The 27,248-nt window shown below is 40.3% G+C and overlaps 1 protein-coding gene across 15 annotated transcripts in view; it reads right to left on the bottom strand.

The window, feature by feature from the left end:
- Window positions 1-27,248, bottom strand: part of NCOR1 (nuclear receptor corepressor 1) — a 218,119-nt gene that overhangs the window by 15,001 nt on the left and 175,870 nt on the right. For 12 of the 15 annotated variants that reach the window (XM_060203136.1, XM_060203140.1, XM_060203145.1 and 9 more), the window contains 13 exons: window positions 26,035-26,175; window positions 22,209-22,292; window positions 20,948-21,204; window positions 20,456-20,816; window positions 15,783-16,010; window positions 12,898-13,107; window positions 12,112-12,261; window positions 11,636-11,773; window positions 4,988-5,153; window positions 4,203-4,696; window positions 1,991-2,119; window positions 1,502-1,656; window positions 1,133-1,362 (listed from right to left, as the gene is read on the bottom strand). In XM_060203136.1, coding sequence (XP_060059119.1) covers window positions 1,133-1,362; window positions 1,502-1,656; window positions 1,991-2,119; window positions 4,203-4,696; window positions 4,988-5,153; window positions 11,636-11,773; window positions 12,112-12,261; window positions 12,898-13,107; window positions 15,783-16,010; window positions 20,456-20,816; window positions 20,948-21,204; window positions 22,209-22,292; window positions 26,035-26,175 — 2,743 coding nt within the window. The remainder of the gene's footprint in view (window positions 1-1,132; window positions 1,363-1,501; window positions 1,657-1,990; window positions 2,120-4,202; window positions 4,697-4,987; window positions 5,154-11,635; window positions 11,774-12,111; window positions 12,262-12,897; window positions 13,108-15,782; window positions 16,011-20,455; window positions 20,817-20,947; window positions 21,205-22,208; window positions 22,293-26,034; window positions 26,176-27,248) is intronic. The other 3 variants (XM_060203137.1, XM_060203148.1, XM_060203146.1) reach the window with 2 other exon arrangements.

The raw sequence follows: 27,248 nt of genomic DNA, 5'->3' as shown, positions 1-27,248 counted from the left end.
GTGCACATGGCGCAAAGCACAAGGACACTGTAAGGATCCTGGTTGAGTCCCCGGCTCCCCCTCTCTATCTTCCCCTCCTCTCTTGATTTCTCTCTCTCCTATCCAACAACAATAACAACCACAACAAGGGCAACAAAATGGGAAAAAACGGCCTCCAGGAGCAGTGGATACGTAGTGCAGGCACCAACCGCCAGTGATAACCCTGGAGGCAAAAAAAAAAAGATGTAGGGGTGGGATAGATAGCAGAATGGTTATGCAAAGAGACACTCATGCCTAAGGCTCCAAGTCCCAGGTTCAGTCCCCTGCACCACCATAAACCAGAGCTGAGCAGTGCTCTGGAAAAAAATTAAATAAAATATAGGGGCCTGGAGATAAGTAACCTGGTAGAGTGTACACTTTACCAATCACAGCATCCCAGGTTCTTGCCCCAGGAGCACATGGGAGCCCCATGGCACGGGGGAACTCCACAGATGGTAGAGCAGAGCTGTGGTGCCTCTCCTTTGTTCAGGAAAGAAAGGGAAGGAGGGAGGGAGGGAAAAACAGGAAGGAAGGAAGAAAGAAAGGCAGGCAGGCAAAGAGGAGGGAGGGACAAAGAGAAAAGTCCAGGAAGCTATGAAAGTATGCATGTGTGAGACCTCAAGAGTTGAAACAAAGGGACTACAGGGTGGGGGCAGATAGCATAATGGTTATGCAAAGAGACTCTCAAGCCTGAGGCTCTGAAGTTCCAGATTCAGTCTTCTGCACCACCATAAGCCAGAGCTGATCAGTGCTCTGGTAAAAAATAAATAAGGGAATTACAATAAAAGATACATAGTCCCCATGGCCAGGAAGGTAGCACAGTAGATAAAGCGCTGGACTCTTTAAACATAAGTTACTGAGTTCTATCCAAGGCATCGCAAGTGCTAGAGTGATTGACATTCAGGTTCTTTCTCTTCCAATAATAATCAATCTAAAAATATATACAATATACATCTTCCTTCTCCAAACAGTGGATAGTCATGAATATGGTGGCAAAGGAAACCCTATATACACATTCTAGGGAATGACAAGCTTTAGATGTAAGAAATGAATAGTAGATAAACTGCTTTATTACTGGGAAATTTTAACATATAGTTTGAGATAATGAGCATACCTTCCCCTGGATTTGTCCACCATATTTTCTGGAGAGACTCTTGATCCTGGTCTTTGATGGTGGACAGACTGAGACTGGGATTCTGGGCTATATCGATTTGAAGATTTTGTCCTTACAGGTACAGGTGTAGATACCAGAGCAGAAGATGAGCTTTGGAATGTAGAAGTGGGAGGCTGCTGGGGTGGTTGTGAGGAAACTTGATTTCTAGCAAAATCCTGTGTGATAATTTGCTGTGAGAGAAGTAATTGGTTAGTATTGGTATTTAAAAAAAAAAAAGCATAAAACATCTAGACATCTTGGTTGGAATTCTATGTGAAATGTGTATTCTGATAGGTTAAAAAAAGGAATTACTAAAAGTGAGAAACTCACACAGATGTGATCAGCAAGTGTGATCAGTCGGTGGGTCCTGGGCACTTGTCCCACCCCCTCTGCCTGTGCAGAGGGGGGCAGCTGCTGTGGAGACGGGGACTCCTGCTGTGATCGGTAGTGATGTAATGGGCCTTCATACTGTCTGCTGGCATCACCTAAGAGGGAAGAGAGATGTCTTACTTTAGGGCCGGTTCAGTCTTTCATTTATTTTAAATGTTAAGCATAATTCAGGGGAGCACATGAAAGAGATGTGGTTGAAAGAGATATGGTTCACAGCTCTAACCATAACACAAATATCTTTTTTTTCTATAACATTAAAATAAAAAGAAATGAGAACAAAACAATAGCTTAAATGTAACTTTTCATGCTTTAAACTGACTCAAATGTAATTATCCTGAACCAAATCTAACACGTTCTTTTAACATAATTAGAAATAAAGGAAAAGTGCAAATATGCAAACATGTAAACTGGTAGCTGATAAAGACGCACTTTCTGCTTGACTGGCCTTGACGACCTCTGGCTGGTAGGCCTGGAGCTTTTCCTGAGGGGGAGCAGGTGAGCTGGCAGGACTTATCACCTCAATAGCATCACCAGGTGCTTCATACCGGTGTGAAGATACTTCAAGAAAAGATAAGGATCTTATTTTAAAATTAATACTATAAAAAGTTTCAAAAAAAAATCTAGCATCTTCAAATGTGTTTATACATTTTCATTTTTTATTCTGAAATGTTCACTGGCTCTCAAACTAATGACAGATATAATGGTATCAGCAGCCTGAGAGGTGGCTCAGTGGACAAAGCATTGGAATCTCATACACATGTTCAACCCCTGGTAGTCTATGTGCCAGAATGAAGCTCTGGTTCTGACTTCTACTCTTTGTTCTCTCTCTCTTCCAAAAGTTAATATTAAATTTTAAAAAGAAAAAATAGTGTCAAGGTGTTTCCTTGGTATTCCTAATCTTAGTACTAATATAGAATTATCTGAAACTTTGTGGCAGAATAGAAAACAGATGTGGTTTTCTTGATAGCTGGAGAAAAAAAAAAGAAAGAAAAATCACCAAGCAACATTAGAAAAGATTAAGCAAATGGGAGATCTCTGCAATTTCAGTTCTGTGACAACCAGCTTCTCTGAGGCAATTAAAGTGCTTAATTAACATAATCCCCAAACTACAGATTAGGTGACAGTAGATACACTTTTTTTTTCAAAATATTATTACTGACAATATTTTTTGGTATGCTGTTACATTGTGAAAATAAACAGAAATGGGAAAGAATATGTGAACAGAAGTGAAATCCCACCAGAGATGGGCCTCCTCTAAGTGCCAGTTCCTGAGGAAAATGGAACGGCTATGCTCTAGAGGGTGCAGTGGTGTTTTCTCCACACTACTACGGCCTCAGCCAAGAAGGGGAGGCAGGTGAGTGTACCTGTCTCCTCAGGAACCTCTTTGCATCTACAGTCTACACCAAGGAATCATAATTGACGCCTGCAAGGCAGTCACACTAGCTGGATTAGCAAGAGTGAACAGCTGATGGTCCTGTACACAGGTATACCAAAGAGGCAAACCACTACCCATCCCTCTAGCATTCAACCTAATAGCCCTCTCTTAGCCTCAGCCATTCCATGCACATTGTAGTGGCCTGGATTCTAGTAAACTCAGAACAGAAACCTAGTAATTGGGATGGAAATTAACTCTGGAAAAATCACTATATTCAAAACAGTTCTATTTTGCAACTTTTGTGTCATCAATGCTTATAGTCTCAACACCCTAAATCTGCTCACAATATCAACCATACATTCAAGAGAATGTCAGATGCTAAGATGTGTTCACTCTGTTCTTGAAGACTGAAGGGTAAGACAAAGATGTTGTGCTTCATCTTGGGGGCAAGGGATGAATGACTCAGAAAAACTGAAACTACACTCATAGATGTAAATAGCCTACTGGCATCATACAACTAATTTACTTAGATATAAAAAAGAAACCCAGAGGCCAGACAGTGGCATGGCTGGTTCAGTGCACATGTTACAATGTGCAAAGACCAGGGTTTGAGCCCCTAGTCCCCACTTACAGGGGGAATGCTTTGTGAGTGGTAAAGCAATGCTGCAGATGTCTCTGTCTATCTCTTCTTTCCCTCTTAATTTCTGACTTTCTCTATCCAATAAATAAAGATGATTTAATTTTTTTTTTTAAGAAACCCACATTCAGAAAGGCTCACAAAAGAAACTAGACTTAGTACTTTCTGACTTTCATACTCCTAGAGCAAGATTTGCTTATGTGATGCAAGCTAAAAATTGAGAAAGAGATGTTGGGGCATTAGCCTAAATATATGTTGAGCCGCATACTAGAAAGACACTTCCTGAGAAATTAGGCCTTAGTGGCACTGAACTCAATGATACATATAACAGTTTTTAGATATCTGGAAGTGTTCATTAGCTCTGCCTTGTATTTATTCATTTTACAACTTTATATAGGGCATAGTTTTCTCATGGAAAATACATTCACAAATAGAATTAAATCAGATATATAAATAATCATAGAACAGCATAAGAGAATTTGTGCTACTAACTCACAAATCCTTTCTGATTAACATTTACTACCCAACAGATTAGGATTTATACCATATTGCCTTGATTTACCTAAAGAATAAAGTAATTCTTTACTTGGATATCTATCACATTGCGAAACTCAGATTGAGATACATACAGCTACTAGAAGAGTCTGAACTTTGAGAGCCACGTTCCCTTGCATCCTTGTCCGAGGCAATTTGCCGGGTGATGATCACGTCTATGAAGTTAGCTGCAGTAATGGTAGTCTTCCCTCGGGTCCTTAGCTCTTCCTCATATCTGGATTTTGGAGGAGGCCCTTTATCTTTCCCAGCCTCTGAATAAACTACTGAAGAATGAGGCTGGGGCTTGCCACTTGGAAAAGCTGAAGAAGTGTACAGACACTGAACAGATCTCTTCTCCACCTCCATGGTTTTCTGTTCTAGCTGCTGTTGTTCACTAACTGCTGCTGACCTGCTTCTCAAATTTTCTTCTACCCTGGCAGCTTCATGCTTACTCTCTTTTGTTTTGGAAACATCCATCTGCGGGGCGGAAGCTGCAGCATCCACAAGAGCAGCCAGGGCATCTGCAGCTGTGTTGTAACGGGAGGCTGGCAGACCTTGACTTATTGAAGGGCCCCCAGCAGGCAGTGGCCTGAAAATAAAAACCAAACCACAACTCTGTAAAAGAGAGCTTCTTCACTGAGGACATATGGTAGAGGAGGCAAAAGGACACAATTCAAAAAAAAATTTTTTTTTTTCATGAAACTTTCCCTCTGCAGGTGGGGCTTGAACCTGTGCCCTTGTATACTTTTTTTTTACAATTCAAAAAATTTAAAGGAAATTTAGCATGTAGAAAATTACTATCATATTTAAAATACTGTAGTCATAGAATTCAGGAGCCTGGTATTTGTTTTTATGTCAAAAATGGAAAGTAGAGTCTTACATGATTCGGAGCTGAGCATTTGGATCCAAAGGTGTAATTACACTGGTTCCATTGGTTCCCTGGAAAATGCTGGGTCTCTGTTGCAATATGGGCTCCTGAGTTCTTACTGAAGGGGATGGGGAGCGAACGTAACCATGACTGCCAGGTCTTCCAGGCTGTTCTGAGCCTAAGGAGCCAAAAGACAAAGAAGCTAGAGACAGAAACATACAGGGATGGTTAACCTCCTAATATTCCTAAACAGAAAAAAAGGAAATGAGAGGGGGCCAGGTGGTAGCACAGTGGGTTAAGCACACATGGCATAAAGCACAAGGACCAGCATAAGGACCTTGGTTCAAGCCCTTAGCTCTCCACATATAGGGGGGTTGCTTTACAAGCAGTGAAGCAGGTCTGCAGGTGTCTATCTTTGTCTCCCCTCTGTCTTCCCTCCTTTCTCCATTTTTCTCTGTCCTGTCCATCAACAATGACAGCAATAACAACAATGGTAACAACAATGATAAAGAACAAGGGCAGCAAAAAGGAAGAAATAGCCTCCAGAAGCAATGAATTTATATTTTAGGCACTGAGCCCCAGCAATAACCCTGCAGACAAAAAAATAAAAAAGGAAAAAGACATTAATAACTTTAATACCTCAATTTCTAGCTTCTCTACAAATATTTTACAAGCTTCTCAAAGATGAAATAAGCTAACATTAGTAAGCAGATAGAAAACATCATCTACAGAGATAGTTCAGTGCACTACAGCACAGAACTTGCATGCTTTTAAGGTCCAAATTTGAGTGCTGGTGCCACCATATGCCAGAGCTGAGCAGCACTCTGGTTGGTCTCTGTCTCTCTGTCTCTCTCTCTTTCTCTCTCAAAAATAAATAGAGTTTGGGAGGTATTGTGGTAGAAAAATCTTGGACTCAAGTGTGAGTCCTAAGTTCAATCTCCAGCATGTTTTATTTTCTCTTTTTTAAGTATATGTATTTTAAATTTTTTTATATTTATTTTCCCTTTTGTTGCCCTTGTCATTTTTTATTGTTTGTTGTGGTTATTATTGTTGTTATTGATGTTGTTGTTGTTAGATAGGACAGAGGAGGGGACAACAGAGGGGGGAGAGAAAGACACCTGCAGACCTGCTTCACCGCCTGTGAAGCGACTCCCCTGCAGGTGGGGAGCTGGGGTTCGAACCGGGATCCTTATGCCTGTCCTTGCGCTTTGTGCCACGTGCGCTTAGCCTGCTGTGCCTGACTCCCAAATACATTATATACATATATATATATTTATGAGAGAGATAGAAGGAGAGAAAGAACCAGACATCACTCTGGTACATGTGCTGCCAGGGGATTGTACTCAGGACCTCATGGTTGAGAATCCAGTGTTTTATCCACTGCGCCTCACATTATATTTTTTAATGAGAGAGGTAGAGAAAGACACACCTGGTTAAGCTCACACATTACAGTGCACAGGACCCAGGTTCAAACCCCCAGTGTCCACCTGTAGGGGGGAAGCTTCAATACAGGTGAAGCTGGTCTGTAGGTGTCTATGCTTCTCTCTATCCCCCTCCCTCTCAAGTTCTTTGTCCCTATCCAAGAATAAATAAAAATATTTAAAACTAATCATTAATTTAAAAAATAGAGAAAGGCAGAGCACTGTTTAATTCTGGCTTATGATGGTCTGGGTGACTGAACAAAACTACAGGTTTTCATCAGTGGGATCACAAGCTTTTTTGGTTATCAAGTGGGTCTTCTTCACACCTTGCTGACTTTCTGACAGACATAGGGCTGGGGGGCTGGTGATGGAGAAAGCCTTGCAACATTTAAGCTCCTCCAGTGTGCTGAGGGTGGGGCTTGAAACTGGGCTATATGCATGGCAAAGCCCACCCTTCAAAAGTATTTTAAAAATCTAGTTCCCAAGAAAGTTATGTCTCTTTTACTCTGGGTTGTGTGCATACTTAGGCACTGGGAATGCACAATTTCATCACTTTAGAGAGCAAGAGAGAGGGAAGGACACCATAAGATCAAAGCTTCACCTTGTGCCATAGTATTGGGTTATAGGAAAAGTCATAATATATTTTTGAATAGAAAACCACACCATGACTTTTCTGACAACTCAGTACTTACATATAGGGTGCTAGGGTCTCAAAGATCATCTGAGTGCACAGTAAGTCAGGTGCAAGAACAAGTGAGCTCTCTTGCCAACAGTCTCGTACTCTAATTAAACCAATTTTACAAGAAGAGCCAGGGTTTCTTACATTTGTGATTTTATCACTCCCAGGTCAATGTTTTCCTTCTTTTTATGTCACAGAGTGATATCACAGGACAGGAGCTTCCTCGTTCCAAACCTATGCCATAGCACATTCATGCGGTATTAGAATCTGGACCCAAGCACAGTCAGGCATGTGCTCTATCAGTAAAGCCAATTCCCAACCACTGATCATGCTTGCTTTTAGAAAATCAACAGGGAGTTGGGCGGTAGCGCTGTGAGTTAAGCGCAGGTGGCACAAAGCTCTCAAGGACCAGCATATAGATCCCAGTTCAAGCCCCCGGCTCCCCACCTGCAGGGGAGTCGCTTCACAGGAGGTGAAGCAGGTTTACAGGTGTCTATCTTTCTCTCCCCCTCTCTGTCTTCCCCTTCTCTCTCCGTTTCTCTCTGTCCTATCCAACAATGACGACATCAATAACAACAACAATAATAACTACAACAATAAAAACAAGGGCAACAAAAGGGAATAAATAAATATTTTAAAAAAAGAAAATCAACAGATAATAAATATTAAGGTGCTACTTTAAAATTCTTTAACACATTCCCAATGGTTAGATACTTAGGGATTTTTGTTTCGTAAAGACAATGAATTACATCTAAACTTTTTTTTTTGCCTCCAGGGTTACTGCTGGGGCTCGGTGCCTGCACCATGAATCCACTGCTCCTGGAGGCTTCCCTCCCCCCCCCCCGTTGCCGTTTAAGGTTGTTGTTATTATTATTGTTGTTAAAGATGTCATTGTTCTTGGATAGGACAGAGAAATAGAAAGAGGAGGGGAAGAGAAAGACACCTGCAGACCTGCTTCACCACCTGTGAAGCAACCCCCCCCCCCATAGGTGGGGAGCTGGGGCTTGAACCAGGATCCTTAACACTAGTCCTTGCACTTTGCACCACATGCGCTTAACCCGTTGCGCTACCGCCCGACCCCCACATCTAAACTTCTTTAGGTTCTGCAATCATTGAACTGCTCAAGGACTTCCTCGGAAATTATAGTAAGAGGCTAAATATGAAGATTACCTTTTGAGCTCCTTCTCTATTTTATGTATTTATTTATCCCCTTCTGTTGCCCTTGTTGTTTTATTGCTGTAGTTATTGTTATTGTTACTGATGTCATTGTTGTTGGATAAGACAGAAAGAAGACAGAGGGGGGAGAGAAAGAGAGACACCTGCAGACATGCTTCACCACTTGTGAAGTGATTCCCCTGCAGGTGGGGATCCAGGGGCTCAAACTGGGATTCTTAGGCCAGGTCCTTGCGCTTTGTGCCATGTGAGCTTAACTTGCAGCGCTACCTCCTGACTCCCCTCTCTATTTTGCCTTCATACTGATTTTAAAGTGGTTTTCTACTGTCATGTGAATGATACAACTTCCTTTCACTGTTCTTTTTGGTTCTGTAGCTATCTCTGACTCAGGCTTCTTTTGCCTCTACCTACAACAATCCTCCCAATAATAAAAAAAAATTGCCTAATTTTCTCTTCACATACTTTCCCCATGGAAATATTTTCCCCACTTTATTGGGGGCTAATGGTTTACAATCTAGTTGTTGATGTGGGGATCTCACTCAGGACAGTAATGGAAAACATAATGCCCTGTGGAAATTTTACTCAAGCTTAGGTTTAAATTCAAAAGTCACTATCTCCAAATAAATGTATGTAACCATAATAAATGGTTTAATTTCACTGACAGGGATGAAGTATAAAAAGACAAGTGCAACCCACTGGGAATGTCCTATAGCAATGGTAGGGGCTGCCCCACTCTCCAATGGGAGACTGGGTCATCCTACTGTGCCACTTGAGGAAGACTAGCTCTGAAATGATCACAGTCTAGAATGTTCCCAACTATGACTATGGACTGTGAGCTGTCTGACAGGGACTCACAGGTAGTGCTAGCCCCTGTGCTAAATATGAATGGATATGGCTCCTGAGTTAGATCATTGTGGTAAACAGTTAATTGCACTCATTTATCTACTTCAAGTTTCTGAGCAGTTCTCTGTTCTAATCCAGCTTCCTAGACAATATCTTCCCAGATGATATTTCTGGTCACCTCCATATTAGCTATCAAACTCAAGCAAAGATTATTAAGAGATAGGCTCCTAGGAACATTTGTAAATTAGAGTTCCTAACTTTCTTCTACCCTAAGGTCACTACATTCATCTGCTTTATTCCTGTGATTCCATCCTGACTTTCCTGGGCAGATGACCTCACCTCTCCAGAGCCCTACCCCACAAGGGGAAGATAGAAACAGGCTGGATCTACCTACCAACATTCATGTCCAGTGGAGAATTACAGAAGCCAGACTTTCCATCATGACTTTCCATACCAATGCTTCCTGGAACCTCATCTCTCCAAATCTCTATCTACCCTACTAGGGAAAGATAGAAATAGGCTGGGGGTATGGATTGACCTGTCCATGTCCAGTGGAGAGCAGTTACAGAAGTCAGAACTCTCACTTTCTGCACCCCAAAAAATTTTTTGATTCACACTCTCAGAGGGATAAAGAATAGGGAACCTTCCAATGGGAGGGATGGGACACAGAACTCTTAGTGGTGGTAACTATGGAATTACAAATCTCTTACAATTTATACGCTTACAATCAAGTGCCGAGACCAGAAGGCAGTACAATGGATAAAGTGGTGGATTCACAATTATGATGTCCCAAGTTCAATCCCTAGCATCACATGTGCCTAAGTGAGCTTCTGTTGCTACCCCTATTCTTATAAATGAATAAATAAATTAATTTTATTAAATTAAAAAGACAAGTATAGCCAGGATAAGAACAGATGCTGCTACCTAAAATAGACTTCCTAGCTTCTATCTACCCTAAAATCCCTATTCCCATCTGCTCTATTCCTACTTTATAGTTCCTGTTCATTAAACATTTTTTTCTCCTTTATATCTTACTGCATTTTGGCCACCAAGTTGCAGATGCTACTATGGATTCCATCCTGAACTCCCTGGGCAGATGACCTCACCTCTCCAGAGCCCTATCCCACAAGGGAAAGATAGAAACAGGCTGGATCTACCTACCAACACTCATGTCTGGTGCAGAATTACAGAAACCAGACTTTCCACCTTCTGCACTTCATAAAGAATTTTGGTCTAGGGTCAGGTGGTAGTGCACCTGGATAAGTGCATACATTATAGTGTGCAAGGACCCAGGTTCAAGCCCCTGCAGGTAAGCTTCATGAGTGATAAAGCAGTGCTACAGATATCTCTCTGTCTCTCTTCTTCCCCGCACAATTTCTCTCTGTCTAATAATAAATAAATAAAAATATTTTTAAAAAATTTTGGTCTATGCTCCCAGAAGGGTAAATGTTAGGGGAAGATGACCAAAGGGCTTTGAACTCCAATTCCATCAGGACCCAGAGACAGAAAAGGAGAAGAAAGAAAAGAACAGAAAGAAGGGAGGGAGGGACACTCAGAAGTAGTGGGTGTGACTTAGTAAGAGAAGAGGGAGTTGGACAGTAGCACACTGGGCTACGCGCAGGTGCCGCAAAGCACAAGGACCGGCATAAGGATCCTGGTTCGAGCCCCCAGCTCCCCACCTGCAGGGGAGTCACTTCACAGGTGGCGAAGCAGGTCTGCAGGTGTCTATCTTTCTCTCCTCCTCTCTCTTCCCCTCCTCTCTCCATTTCTCTTTGTCCTAACAATGACAAAATCAATAACAACAACAATAATAAAAAAACAAGGGCAACAAAAGGGAAAATAAATAAATATTTAAAAAAGAAAGGAAGAGAAGGCAGGATCATAGGGGGAAAATGGGCAAATGTATATCAATATAGTTAGTTATAGAAATAATAGGTAACCCATATGTGTGATCTTGGGAGAGCTAATGCAGTTTCCAGTGGAGGGAGTAGGGAGGGACACAGAACTCTGGTGGTAGGGAAGATATGGAATTATACACCTACTAATCTTATAATTTTGGTAATCAGTATTAAATCACTAATACAAAAAAAAAAATGTAAAGACATCAACTTAACTAGTAAAGTCCTGTATATTTATTTCTCCTGGCCAGAAAGGCGGCTCACTAGTTAGAGCTATGGACTTAAAAATCTGAGTTTCTAAGTTTGAGCCGCTGTATCACATATGCCAGAGTGATATTTCTTTCTCACACACTCTCTTGTTAACAAATCATGTTTTATCTTTCTTCTCACCTCACTGAACTAGTTGCTGTTAGGCCCTTTTGATGCTACCTTTGAAATATTCTTCCAGGCAATTCCTTTCTGTTCAACACATCTCAGGTTATCACTAACAAGTATAGTAGCTATTAACGTGGACTTAATATCCTCCAGACACCACCCGTGCCCACCTTTAGGAATCCAATCCATTCTTTGCTATTTTTGTGTGAATGTCCCTCTGATCACATCACGTTACCCAGAAAGGTCTATAGAGAAAGTCTGTGCTACCCACCTTGCCGAAGGTAGAGGTCTGAGGATGTTGCAGCAATCCGTTCCCGCTCCCGTTCCTTCTCCCGCTCGCGCTCCCTTTCACGTTCCCTCTCACGCTCTCTCTCAGCACTTGCAGCTGCTGCAAGGTGCGTTGAGTGTCCTGTAAAACACACAAATCTGCAGTTTAAAGTCAAAAGTCAGGTACATCACTCTGTAACCTCTTAAGTGACTGCAAAAATTTCTCAACAGCTCCAAATCTGAGCTGTAGGAAGCTTGTTTCATTAAGTCTTGGATGATGACTAGAATATAGAACACATTTTTAAGATATGTCCAGAGTAACTTTATGTCATAAGTGATATAAGGGAACTATTAGTGTCACATGAAAAACAGAACATGGAATTGGAAAAGACTTCCCAAAATACCTGCCAAGGTTATGCTGCAAACATGTGAGAGTGTTAATCCTATGATAGAAGATAGAGGTGTGTGAGTTTTTATTACCTGGAGACATAGAAGCAGAGTTGTATGGCCTTGGAGGGAAAGTAATCTGGGTACCAGGAATATAAGTGATTCTGTCCATGGGAGGAGTACTTGTTCCTCCTGGGTGAGGCACTAAAATCGCTGGAGGCATATTGGTCAGGTCAATGATTCCTGCTCAAAGACAAATCAGGTAAAGCAATGTTGAATTTATGAGTTATTCTGAAGATACATATGTATGCATGTTTGTTTTTTTTTTTAGTCATTATGGCTTCAGGATCATTTGTATAGAGAATAAAATGTTTAAATAAAAATGTTTAAGGTCACTCTACTCTGTTGTCTTATTTTACCAGAGCAAGGATCAGCTCTGACTTATGGTAGTCTTGGAGAATGAACGTGGGACCTTTAGTGCCTCAGACATCAAAGACTTTTTGCATTAACCATTAAGCTTTCTCCCTTGTCCAATCATGACTACTGTTTAAGATCTTCTTTATATCTTTCTAGAAAAGAACATGAAAGACTGAAGACCATCCAAATAACCTAAAAGTATGGACAGATTACAGAAAGATAGCAAATTGGGAATAGTATCTGTCAGTACACTGTCTTGGCTTAATTCTTTAACTGTTTACCAGGACACACCTTCTTAATACATTAATTTGTTTGCCTTCAAGGGTTAAAAGTCACAAATGGAAAGTTAGTGGCCTTTTCTTTCATTCATTCTATTTTTCATTTAACAAATACTTATTTAGTGCCTAAGAAACTTAGGTTACACTTAATACATGTAATGACTTAGAATCCAAAGACACATACCCCTTGTTGCTGGATATGGGAGACCCAGCTGCTGCTCCCGTGGGGAGAGTCCTCTAGCCACATCTGGGCGCAAGTTCACTTGCATCTGCTGTGAGGTAATATAGTCATTGAGGATTGTCTGTCTGGTGTTCTCCATTGCATAAAGCTGATACTGACTCGGGTAGCCTGGGGTTGGTGAAAGCTGTCTCTGAAACAGGTAAGCAGCAGCTGCTGATGAAGAGAATCAGAGAAGCTTTTAGTTTAATCGTTTAGTCTGGGTGGAATTCATTTACTATTCATTATCCACAGAAAAAATAAGGAAAAAATTATCTGTTGACCTAATGTGCACATGCAATTTTTATTTTGTGTGGGGGAGTGCTACAGGAATTAAGGACTTTAGATCTTGGTAAGTCAGCAGTATGAATAAAGCATAATGGAAAAGGAGAAAGAGAAACTAGACAAAACATGTTTAGTAACCTTTTTTGGGGTAGGGGACACTATGCCTATACTTCACCACTCCAAGCAGACTCTTTTTTTTTAAGAGAACGAGAGACAAAGAAATGGAGATATGGAGAATAACTATTTTGAAGCTTCCTAATGTATGTACTCCCATATGGTGGCCAGGGGCTTACATCCAGGACTTCATACACAGTAAAGTATGTGTTCTATCAGGTGAGCTATCTCCCAGTCCTCTTAATAATCTTTTACCAACAGAACAGTAGCTAAAAAAGTTCAAGTAGTTTTACTTAACATCTTTGTTATGTAATATTTGTACATGAAGTCTCTGATCACTGTGTTAAAACATAAAATTATTTTTATAATACTTATTATCAGATATATTTAATTGGAAATGTATGTGAACATATGCTCAGACAAGTAATTACTATTCTGGGGTTAATAAGCATTTAAGCATTTACTTATTGCATGTATTCACAGCAGAAATTAGCAAGCTTCCCCTGTAAAGGGCCAAATGGTAAACATTTTAGGTTTTATGGGGCATTTACTTACTAGTCAGGTCTGTTACTGAAAAGAAAAGATGACTACAGGCAAAGCATCAATGAATGGGCATAACCATGTTCTAACAGAATTAGCAGCAGAACTGAACTGCTGTTTGGCCACTTAAGGCTAGAACACGACATATGGTGGCAGGAAGAGGAAAGCATGGTAAAAATTAGGGAATGACAGCTTCATCCTCAAAGTTTTTATAATCTTGCTTAGGTTAAAAATGATAAATGAGGGGAGTCGGGCTGTAGCACAGCGGGTTAAGCGCAGGTGGTGCTAAGCTCAAGGACCGGCGTCAGGATCCCGGTTCGAGCCCCCGGCTCCCCACCTGCAGGCAGGTCCCTTCACAGGCGGTGAAGCAGGTCTGCAGGTGTCTGTCTTTCTCTCCCTCTCTGTCTTCCCCTCCTCTCTCCATTTCTCTCTGTCCTATCCAACAACGACATCAATAATAACTACAACAATAAAACAACAAGGGCAACAAAAGGGAATAAATAAATAAAATTAAATAAAAAAAAAAGATAAATGAATGACTTTATAAAATGAAAGACTGGGATAAACATTAAATGAAAGTATAAATATTCAATTTTGCCTTAGAAGTTGAGCAAATACTTTCACATGATGTGTGTGTGTGTGTGTGTATGTGTGTATGTGTGTGTAATATAGTTTTTCCAGAAAAACAAATGAAGTTTTCTGAAGATTTGCTATTATCTATAACTCATTCTGGTGAGTGTATTAGCCAGCTTCTATAGAACTCTTGCTTTAGTTCTGGGACTTGGTGTGGGTACCTCTGAAACATACATAACATTTTCAGAATAACATAATTTGATGGTATTGACATAACCTTTAAAGTAAGTATTTTCTGTAGGTAAAATGCTACTATGGTAGCATTATACAAGTATTATTTATATTATAAAGAACATTAGGAGGAGACTAGGTGATGGCACACCTGGTTAAGCAAAAATATTACAATGTGCAAGGACCCAAGTCCAAACCCCTGGTCCCCACTTGCAGGTGTCTCTCTTTCTCTCTCCCTCTTTATCTCACACTCCAATCTTGATTTCTGGCTGTCTCTATCCAATAAATAAAGATAATTTAAAAAGAATAATGAGATATTTAAAAAAAGATAAAAAAGAACAATTGGAAGTTTAATCAGAGGATGTGGGTCTTAAATCACTGGTAAATGAACGTCTACTTAAGGTATAAATTTAAATGTTCAAGACATGCCCATGCCATTTAAGGATAATTCTTCAAGGCAGCCTAGGAGGTGGCTCAATGGCTAGAGCCTTGGACTTAGAAGAGTGTGGTCACAAGTGGGACCCCTCATATTCTTTGCAAATGTCAGAGTAATAGTTCCTCAGGGGTCAGTGAGGTAACTCACTTAGGAGAGTGGTTACTTTTGCCACTCAGGGACAGATTTGAGTCCCAGGTACAGGGAGAAGCTCTGGTGCTATGTACTTTCTCTCCTTCTCATAAAGTTTCAGTGATAAGTAAATGCAATAATTTAAAATATGTTCTTCAAATTAATTTTTAATAAGATTAATCAGGTTTATCATTATCAAATAAGAGTTTTTGGCAGCCCAGGAGGTGGTGCAGTGGTTAGAGAGCTACCTTGCAAGAATGAAGTCTCGAGTTTGATCCACAACATTCCAAGTGCCAGAGTGATATTCTGGTTCTCACTTTCTCTAAGGAAAAAAAAAAAAAAGAGGAGGGCTGTGTGTGTGTGTGTGTGTGTGTGTGTGTGTGTGTGTATTACCTTTAATTCTTTAAGTGGTGGTGTTAGTACTTTGTTTTTTGATGTGGATGCTGGTGACATGGGTCTATTGTGAAAATTTACGTGTTTGTATACCAATCATATAGGCAGTTCTCCTTCTCTGCTATAAATTATCAGGACTCACTGCACTTACCAGGGTCCAGAGCTCTGTGAAATGGCATGGCTGGGTCCAAGTGTGCAGGAAGATGACTCCGATAAACCTCTCCTGCAGTGCTGCCCCTATGGTGGGGGTCAAAAGGGCTGTGGCTTACTACAGGGTCCACCCCAGGGACTGGGGACTTGGCTGGTATGCTCTCCCTTTGGGTAGGGGTCAGTGTTGATTTTCTTTCATGATTGGTAGACTTGCTAGAAGAAATTGTAACTGGAAAACAAAAAAGGGCAAATACAACAGATCATTAAGAAAAAGTAAGTGTGCTAAACATTAATTTCTCAATCACTCAAACCTAGACTACGTTCATATAATATTCTGATCTTCTCTTTCCCCTCCACAGTGAATCTTACAGAATATGAAAATGTGGACAAAAAGAAAAGCTATCCAGGAGGAGTGTGTGCCTTACCAGGCTCACTGCCATGTAACTGGAAAGAGAATGTAATAAACCAGTGTGATTATGTTGGGTTATTTTTTTTAAGTTTTTTATAGTTATTTATTTATTTATTCCCTTTTTGTTACCCTTGTTGTTTTATCGTTGTTGTCATTGATGTCATCATTGTTGGATAGGATAGAGAGAAATGCAGAGAGGAAGGGATGACAGAGAAGGAGAAAGATAGACACCTGCAGACCTGCTTCACCACTTGTGAAGCAACTCCCCTGCAGGTGGGGAGCCAGGGGCTCGAACCAGGATCCTTACGCCAGTCCTTGCACTTTGTGCCACCTGCGCTTAACTCATTGCACTACCTCCCGACTCCCACAGTATTAGTATTTAAGTGGTAGTGATAGTTGCACAACATTTAATTTTTTTTTTTTTAACCACAGCACTGCTTAGTTCTAGCTTATGCAGGGGAATGGACCTGAAACCTCAGAGCCTCAGGCATGAAAATCTCTTTGCATAACTATTATGCTATCTACCCCTTCCCATATTTTAAGTGCATTAATGCCACTGAACTGTACCCTGTAATCTTCTTTGTATTTAAAAAAACTGAGGTAATGAGAATTAAATGTTTGAATATAATAGACATTAGTGAGATAAACTAACAGATTAGGCTGAAGCAGGGAGGAGACATATTGAAGTAATGAAATTGTGTTGAAGCATGGGACAAGGATGATTGAGTCCTCAGGTACAGGGAGAAGCTCTGGTGCTATGTACTTTCTCTCCTTCTCATGAAGTTTCAGTGATAAGTAAGTGCAATAATTTAAAATATATTCTTCAAATTAAATTTTTTAATATTTATTTTATTTATTCCCTTTTGTTGCCCTTGTTGTTTTATTGTTGTAGTTATTATTGTTGTCATTGTTGTTGGATAGGACAGAGAGAAATGGAGAGAGGAGGGGAAAGACAGAGAGAGGGAGAGAAAGATAGACACCTGCAGACCTGCTTCACCACTTGTGAAGTGACTCCCCTGCAGGTGGGGAGCCAGGGCTCAAACCAGGATCCTTACGCTGGTCCTTGTGCTTTGTGACACCTGCACTTAATCTGCTATGCTACAGCCCAACTCCCCTTCAAATTAATTTTAATAAGATTAATCAGGTTTATCATTATCAAATAAGAGTTTTACTGTAAAACATTAATCCCCCAACTAAGAAATTAAAAAAAAAAAAGAAAAACAGTGTAACTTAGTAAATGATGAGTAGCAAGTCATCTGGATAATATAAAGAGAGGAAATTGAGATTTGCTGTACATGAGATTAAAAGAATTGAGGATATTACTTGGATAGTGGGCATATGGGCATAGCTCAGGTTCACACCTGTCCCCCAGAACAATCAGGAAAGTTTTGGTGCTGTGATTATCTTTCTCTCACCTGTCTTACTGTCTGAAAAAGTTGGCCTAAAGCACCAGTGATAACCAATAACCAAATAAATAAATATCACTGCAGGATATTAATGCCATACCAAAGAAAGTAAACTGTTTACAAAAGGATTTAAAGAGGAATTATTTTGGGCTTCATTTTAAATTTACTGTACATGGTAAATGACCCATAGGTGATGATCTCCAAATCTTAAAAGTCTGTGGAGTTGGAACCTCACATACACATAGAATTGTAGTGCTTCAAAGCCTGCTTTTTCATGTAGAGAGAAAGAGAGAGAGAGAGGCACTACAGTACCACAATTTACCCTGGCACTCCATATGGTGCTAGTGTTCAAAGTTGGACAGGGAACCATCTTTCCTGACTTTTCTCTTTTTAAAAAAATCATCTTTGGATGACAGAGGACTGAGTGGGGGTTGTATTGTTATATGGGAAACTGGGGAATGTTATGCATGTATTTTATTTACTGTTGAATGTCAAACATTAATTCCCCAATAAAGAAATTAAAAAAAAAAATCGTTTTTGTGGCCCAGGAGGTGGCACAGTGGACGTGGCACTGACTCAAGCATGAAATCCTGAGTTCAATCCCTGGCAACACATGTACCAGAGTACTATCTGGTTCTTTCTCTCTTCCTATCTTTCTCATGAATAAATATAATACTTTAAAGAAATCATCTTTATTGGGAGTCAGTGGTGCAGCAGGTTAAGCGTAAGTGGCGCAAAGCACAAGGACCAGCGTAAGGATCCTGGTTTGAGCCTTGGCTCCCCACCTGCAGGGGGGTCGCTTCACAAGCGGTGAAACAGGTCTGCAGGTGTCTTTCTCTCCCCCTCTCTGTCTTCCCCTCCTTTCTCCACTTCTCTCTGTCCTATCCAACAACGACGACATCAATAACAAAAAGGGCAACAAAAGGGAATAAATATTAAAGATATATATATATGTATGTGTGCTTTAAAAATTATCTTTTATTTACTGGATAGAGATAGCCAGAAACTGAGAGGGAATAGGGATGATAAAGAGGGAAAGAGACAGACAGAAACCTGTAACATTATTTCACCACTCACAAAGTTTTTCCCCTGCAGGTGGGAAATGGCTTGAACCCTGGTCCCTGTGCATTGTAACATACGCGTTCAACCAAGTGTGCCACTACTGGCCCCTTTACCCCTGCATTTTCACTTTTAGTTCTTTAAAACTACAGCTGAGGGACCAGGTTAAGTGCACATGTTAACAACGCGCAAGGACTCGGGTTTAAGCCCCCAGTCCCCACCTGCAGGGGGAAAGCTTTGTGAGTGGTGAAGCAGTGTTGCAGGTATCTCTCTGTCTCTATCCAATAAAAATAAATAAAATAAAATTTTTTGGGTAAAAAAAAAAACACTATAGTTCTTGGGCCCTGACCTCAACCATGTAAATTTGTCTTCTCTCTCTCCCTAACATGTTTTGTTTTCAGTATAAGTTTAATTAAAAAAAAAATATATATATATATATATATATCTGAAAGGAAGTAAGCACTTCCCATTTTTTCCCTTAGTCCATATTATTCCTCTTTCATTACATAAAGAATTCTTCACCCTTAGAATTCTTGTAGTGCTAGAAATCAAACACAATACCTCATGCGTGAGTCTACCAATTTATACACAGTACCACGACAGTAGCTGTAGTAGATATACTTTAAATATAGTGGGGGACCAGGTGGTAGCACACCTGGTTAAGTGTATACACTACAGTATCAAGGACCCAGGTTCAAATCACTGGTCCCCACCTGCAAAGGAAAGCTTCATAAGCAGTGAAAGTGTTACTGCATGTCTCTCTCTTTCTCTCCCTCTCTTATCTCCCCATTCACTCTCACTTTCTCGGTCTCTATCCAAAATAAATAATATATATATTTTTTTAATTAATGTATTTATTTAAACAGAGAAATGCTCAACTCTGGTTTATGGTGGTTCCAAGGACTGAACCTGGGATTACTGAGCTTCAGACATGAAAATCTGTTACATAAACATTGTGCTATCTCCCCACCACAAGTCAATAAATTATAAAGACCCCAGATTATTTCAAGGCCCACCTGGAGGGGGAAAAAAAATCAATGCTGCTTACTGTCATGATGTTAACTGTTAGCAGCATAAATCCTAACATGGTGTGAGGTTATAATATAATAGCATTATTCATATTTATTGAGTTTTTCAATTGTATTAGGCACTAGCCTAAGTACTTTGAACATATTACCTCATTTTATCTTTTTTTTAAAAAATTTTTTATTTATAAAAAGGAGACATTACGACTAAACCATAGGATAAGAGGGGTACAACGTCACACAATTCCGACCACCAGAACTCTGTATCCCATCCCCTCCTCTGGTAGCTTTCCTATTCTTTAACCCTCTGGTAGTATGGACCCAAGGTCATTGTGGGATGCAGAAGGTGGAAGGTCTGGCTTCTGTAATTGCTTCCCCACTGAGCATGGGCATTGACAGGTCGATACATACTCCCACCCAGCCTGTCTCTCTCTTTCCCTAGTGGGGAACGGCTCTGGGGAAGCAAAGCTCCAGGACACATTGGTGGAGTTGACCTCATTTTATTTTTAAAGGAACCCAGTATAGGGGCCGGGTGGTGGCTCACCTAGTTGAGCACACAAGGACACAGATTTGAGCCCCTAGTCCCCACCTGCAGGGGGAATGCTTTGCAAGTGGTGAAGCAGTGTTGCAGGTGTCTCTGTATCTCCTTCTCTATCACCGCCTCTCTCTCAATTTCTGGCTGTCTCTATCCAGTAAATAAAATATAATAATAATAATAATAACCCAGTGTAATAGAAACTTCAATAAAAGAAGCAAACATACAGGAGTGGCATACCATCAGAAGTTCTGCTCATCATGGGTGAGCCCCTGGAGATGGTGTTTTGGTAACTCACAGGAGTCCGCCGTGCACTGTTATCATCATAAATCCCAGGGCTCAACTGTGCTTTGGGAGCTTCATGAAGTGTTGACCTCAGCACGGAGGTGCCAGAGCTTACCACTGATGTGTGCCGGGAGCGAACTGGCTCACCTGTCTTCACATCCTCGTATTTCCCCCGCTCTACCACTTTTATGTTTTCTGGTACAATTTCCAATGGAGGCATCCCACGGGGTAGTTTGCTGGGCCCCGTGATTAAGGATTTGACATTGTGTTTGATGGCGGATTGACCTGAGTTGCTATCAAATTTTATTGGTGTACCCTAAAGAAAGATAAGCAAGCATTACAAGTATCCTTAGGCTTACAACTGCTAGGTCACTTTTATAAATATCCCACAAATATTTTCATATGAAGAGAAGTGGAGTGCAAAAGACTCATGATCTATCTAGTCACCTGGGAGATGGACCCCTCGATTATCGGCCTTGTGCTCTGTACCACTTCTGGAGTTTTTCGGCTTTCCTGAGTTACAATATCTTGCCGGGGAATCTCATGTATGGAACGCCCCATTTCTTTGATAGTGGTAATGCCATCATAAGGTTTTCCTTTGGTAATGGCACCTTCAAATGCCCGTATGGGAGGACTCTCCCTTTTAATTTGTTTGGGATATTTAAGGCCATCTTCAAAGTTGTCGGTTGCTGCTCTTGGTGTGCCTTCAAAAAAAACCAAATCAAATATTAACGTAATACCAATGACCACTATACTGAGGACTTAAAAGCTTTTAAAGTGGAGACAGGATAGGTAGCTAAGTGTTAAATTACATGCAGTGTATGCATGAGGCCCTGGGTTTGATCCCCTAGAATCATCTACCAAATAAAGAAAAACAAAGGTCCCCGCCTGCAAAGGAAAAGCTTCACTAGCAGTGAAACAGTGCTGCAGGTGTCTCTCTTTCTCCCTCTCTATCTCCTCCTCCTGTGTCAATTTCTCTCTGTCCTATCCAAACTAAAAAATACGAATGAATCTTAAAAAAAAAAAAGAAAAAAAATCAAAGTGGGCAGAGGAGGTGGCATAGTGGTTACACAGTTTCTCATGTCTGAGGCTCCAAACTACCAGGTACACCAAAGTACAAAGTACACTATCATAAGCCAAAGCTAAGCAGTGCTCTGAAAACAAACCCCAAAACACAATAGATGGTGACCAAGTGGCGCCTTGGTATCTAACAACATTATCACACATTTAAAAAACTAACTTTGTGCTACCTTGCAGTATTCTAAGTAAGTTTCTATTTATAACAGAAACTAAAATAAGGAATTAATCATTTATTATTTTATTGGAGTTTTAAAAAAATTAATACATTGTTCATAACTACAACAAAAATGTCTCTATATTTAAAAATTAGTCAACAATCATTTAAAAAGTAAACTCAGAGAAAAATGGCTAAAATCAAGACTTAGATATTTAGGGCAAGAAGATAGCATCAACTGTAGATCATACAAAAGACTTCCAGAATGTCTAGGGCACCAGACATTCCAAGTTCAACTCCAGGCAATACTTTTAGCCAGAGCTGAGCAGTGCTCTGGATTAAATATATATATACATAGTATTTCAAAAGAGAAAATATCTTAGAAAATGATTTCATGCACACTACAAATTAATGCCTAACAAGTCTGCCAGTGAGGAAGTAGTATATAAAACCAAAGTGAGCAAAAAAGTTTACCCTGCATTATGGAACCTGACAGCACAGTCCTTTCTTTGAGTTCAGAATGAGGGCTACCTCTGGGTAATGCTCGGCATATCAATCCTGTTAAAACAAGAAAGCAATTCAAGATTAATCAAAGTATCTGTGCAAATCAATTCACACATACTTAACACTGTCCTTAATATATATATCTTAATAAAAGCTCTATGGAAAAAGTGGCATTTTAAGTTTCTAAACTATTTTAAAAGTATATCATGGGATAAGAAGGTGGAAGTGTCTAACATTTGTAATTTTTCCTTCTTAAACATTTTCCTAGAAGGAAATGGCTGTAGAAGAAATCTAATATAGGTGGAAAAAAAGGAAAGAAGGACACATAATTTTTTTTTCTTTTAGATTTATGTACTTGAAAGAGAGAGGAAGGGACAAAGGAGAGAACATGAGGGCATTACTCTGGCACATGCAATGTCAGGAATTGAACCTAGGACCTCCTGCTCGAGAGCCCACTGTTTTATTTACTGTGCTTCCTCCTGGGCCACAAGAAAGATACTTTCAAGGCTAAATTTAAAGTCCCAATGATCCTTGATTAAGGTGAGAAGATACAGAGGGATCAGAAATAATTGCTTAGCTTTCTAAAATTCTGTGAGTAATTCCTAGGAAGTAGTGCAGAGGATAAAGCATGAGGCCACTGGCATCACATGTGCCAGAGTGATGGGTTAGTGTTCTGTTTCTTTTTCTCTCTCAACCTCTCTCTCTCTCTCTCTCTCTCTCTCACACACACACACACACATACACACACACACACACACAAATACACACTAACTTTTAAAATCTGGGAGAAACAAAAGAATAAAAATCTGTGAGAAATACATGAAATATGGACATGTCTCAGAAATAGAGGAGATATATTAAACAAGGCAGATGAATTAAAATGATTGATAAATTATATATATATATATATATTTTTTTTTTTCCTCCAGGGTTATTGCTGGGCTCGGTGCCTGCACCATGAATCCACCGTTCCTGGAGGCCATTTTTCCCCCTTTTTGTTGCCCTAGTTGTTGCAGCCTCGTTGCGGTTATTATTGCCATTGTTGACGTTGCTTTGTTGTTGGATAGGACAGAGAGAAATGGAGAGAGGAGGGGAAGACAGAGAGAGAGGGGGAGAGAAAGATAGACACCTGCAGACCTGCTTCACCACCTGTGAAGCGACTCCCCTGCAGGTGGGAAGCCGGGGGCTCGAACCGGGATCCTTACTCCAGTCCCTGTGCTTTGTGCCACCTGCGCTTAACCCACTGAGCCACCACCCGACCCCCCGATAAATAATATTTTAAGGGTGGGATAGATAACATAATGGTTATGCACAGAGACTCATGCCTGAGGTTCCAAGTCCCAGGTTAAATCCCTCCCACAATCATAAACCAGAGTTGAGCAGTGCTCTGGTAAAAAGGGAATATATATATTTTCCTTTTTGTTGCCCTTGTTGGTTTTTATTGTTGTAGTTATTATTGTTGTTGTTATTGATGTCATTATTGTTAGATAGGACAGAGAGAAATGGATAGAAAAGGGGAAGACAAAAGGGGGAGAGAAAGAGAGACACCTGAAGATCTGCGTCATCACTTGTGAAGCGACTCCCCTGCAGGTGGGGAGCCGGGGGCTCGAGCTGGGATAAGCCACATGTGCTACCACCCTACTCCATATATATATATATATATATATATAATCTTAAAAAGGCTCAAATTTTATACTGTCAATAAATTTGAATCAAGGGTTAGCAATAACACATGGGGCCAGGGGCAGTAGCACGGCAGGTTAAGCACACATGGTGCAAAGCACAAGGACCAGCACAGGGATCCTGATTCGAGCCCACAACTCCCTACCTGCTGGGGAGGGGGGGGTAATCACTTCATAAGTAGGTCTGCAAGTGTCTATCTTTCTCTACCCCCTCTCTCCATTTCTCTGTCCTATCTAGCAACAGCAGCAATGGCAATAATAACAACAGCAAGGTCAACAAAATGGGAAAAATAGCCTCCAGGAGCAGTGGATTGGTAGTGCAGGTACCGAGACCCAGCGATAACCCTGGAAGCAAAAATACAAATAAAAAAGAAATAACTATACATATTAACTCTGAGGTAAAAGGAAGTTTTTTTTTTTTTTGCTTGTTTATTTTGTCTTATAGAAAATTCAAGCTCTTAAAAAACTACACAGAATTTCTATGGCTAAGGGTTCCTCACTCTAAGTATCTCATTTAGGTTAAAATCATAGTTGAAGCAGGCTAAAATTTTGAATAGGAAGTCATTAAAATATAAAATTGGGGGCTGAGCAATAGCACACACAGTTAAGTGACATAACTCTATACATAAGGACCCAAGTTCAAGCCCCTGCCACTTACAGGGAGAATGCTTCATGGGTGGTGAAGCAGGTCTGCAAGTATCTGTTGGTCTGCTTCTAAGACCCCTTCTACTTCATTGGTTTAATCCCCCCTGCTTAACACTGGATTCTATTTACATAACCACTGTTAACTAAGCACCGCCCTGCCTCCAGGGCACTGGTTTAATCCTCACTGTTTTGCCAATTTTTCCTTCTCCCCACCCCCTACCCTACATACATCCTCTTCGGACCTGACACTTCCACCTCAGGATATATAAGGACAGGATTGTGATTAGAGATAGCTTAGATTGCGCTGTGTTCCACATGAATAAAGACTGAACTGTGTACCACTCAGCCATGAGTCCATGGTTTTCTCTCTCTCCCGCCCGGCAGTATCTATCTTTTTCTCTCCCCCTACCCTTTGTTTTTTGGGGGGGTACCAGATAGGACAGAGAGAAATTGATAGAGGGCAGGGAGATAGAGAAAGGAAAAGGATGGGAGACAGAGAGAAAGACAGACACATGTAGACCTGCTTCACTGCTCATAAAGCAGAACCCCCTGCAGGTGGAGAGTAGGGGCTTTAACCCTGGCCCTGAGCTTGGGATTATGTGTGCTTAATAAGGTGTGCCACCACCTGGCCCCCTTCTCTCTCTCTCTCTCTCCCTGTCTTCTCTCAATTTCTCTGTCACATGAAATAAAAATAGAAAGGAAAAAAAAATTGGTGGATTTGTAGTGCAGGTACCAAGCCCCAACAATAACCCTGGTGGCAAAAAAATAAAATAAAAATATAGTAATTAATAAATTATAAACCATGATCAGCATGAGGTTGGACACTTGTCTCTAACCCTCACATAATAGTGGGTATAGTCCTTTAGGCACAGAAACTCACCAGGAAAAGTTAGAACTAGGGATGTCATTGTTAAATCTATTTTGACTTTATTTGACTCATAAGAAAAACAACATTCTCATTGTGAATTTTATATTTTTAGACTCACTTAACCCAAACATAATTTACAAAGTATTATGTGATGATATTAATAGTTACAATTTAAGACCTATCATGCCTAATTTTAACTTTCCTCCACTGACATGTACCACTACATTTGCATGCAAATATGAATTAAATTTCAAGTAGAAGAGATAAAAAATTAGTCATCAAACAAAATTAAATATATTGGGGGTTGGGCAGTAGTGCAGTGGTTAAGCGTGCAATGACAGGAAGCACAAGAACTGGCATAAGGATCCCGGTTCAAGTCCAGGCTCCTCACCTGCAGAGGAGTCGCTGCACAGGTGGTGAGGCAAGTCTGCAGGTGTCTATCTTTCTCTCCCCCTCTCTCCATTTCTCTCTGTCCTATCCAACAACAATGACATCAATAACAACAACACTAACTACAACAATAAAAAACAAGAGCAACAAAAGTGGGGTAAAAAAGAAAAAAAAATTAAATATATTAATATAATATCCTGTAAATGTTTACCCTCTAGTGGTGCTGAGACAGGAGACTCCCTCATTGACAAGCCCTGCTTTATATTTCCTTCCACTGATTCATAGCTTCTTTTCAAACTGATTTCATGAGCTGTTCTTGGACTCCTTGTTCCTTCTCTGGCATTCTTGATATCTGCAGATGCAAAAGCAAGAAGTTTTAGATAGAGTCAAATGCCTAAAATATAGTAAGTTATTTAATTTCATAACCAGTTTTAGCATTAATTTTAAGTATATGTAGTTACATAAATATAACTATCATATTATTTAGCAACGATATAAAAATGAGTTTAAGCTATCAGTAGATGACATTTACAAAAACATTTTCATTCATCCAAATACACTATACTTTTTTTGTGGGCCAAGGTATCATACATGCATGATTTTACCACTCACAGACCAACTGTAATTTTTTAGAAGCAAGAGAATCAATAAATCTCTCATTAACCCCACGTTGTGCTGTAGCTAAATCCTAGGTCATGAACAGGACAAACCATGTGCTCTATCAGGTAAGATAACTTCTGATGCCGTGTGTGGATGTGTATTTGCCAAAAGGTCCTTGATGCCTACACAACAACTCTACTGCTCCCAGTGGCCTTTTTTTTTTTTTGGGGGGGGAGGAGGATTTGATCGAGGAAGAAAGGGAGATAACTATAGCACTGTACCACAACTTATGAAGTTTCTTCCCTGTAGGCAGGGATGAGGAACTTCAGCCAGGTCCCTCACACATATCTATGGAGTTCCAAACATAAGGTAGACATGTACACAGGGTTAAAAACAAAGTCTCATCCTTCATAATACTCACTCAACAGTGACAAGCACAGATAAATGACTATGTAATTACTTAAGCCAGGAAGTATCTCAACAGATGTATGTGCCTTACGATTTGTGAGGCCCTAGGTTTGCAGCCAGGTATCATCATGGATGGCACGGAAATGCCATAAATGGTGCAGCAATGCTAAAGTATCTCTCCTCTCCTTCTTCCTCTCTCAAATAAAGAATGAAAAAAATGGTCAGGGGAGGTGCCCAGCAGTGGCACTGCTCATGCATGAGATCCCAGATTTATTCCCCAGTAACAAAAAAGAAAAAAAAATTGCTATATATTGTAATTAGAACTATAAATAGAAAAATGCAAAGCATATATTGTGAAAATGCAGGAGACTTACCACAGAAGTTCAGAAAATTATGCCTTAATATTTAAACTGAGAA

Source organism: Erinaceus europaeus, chromosome 12 (assembly GCF_950295315.1).
Source record: "Erinaceus europaeus chromosome 12, mEriEur2.1, whole genome shotgun sequence".
NCBI classification, from domain to species: domain Eukaryota; kingdom Metazoa; phylum Chordata; class Mammalia; order Eulipotyphla; family Erinaceidae; genus Erinaceus; species Erinaceus europaeus.
Note: the sequence above shows the minus strand (reverse complement) of the source record. Positions and strands in the feature narration are given on the sequence as shown.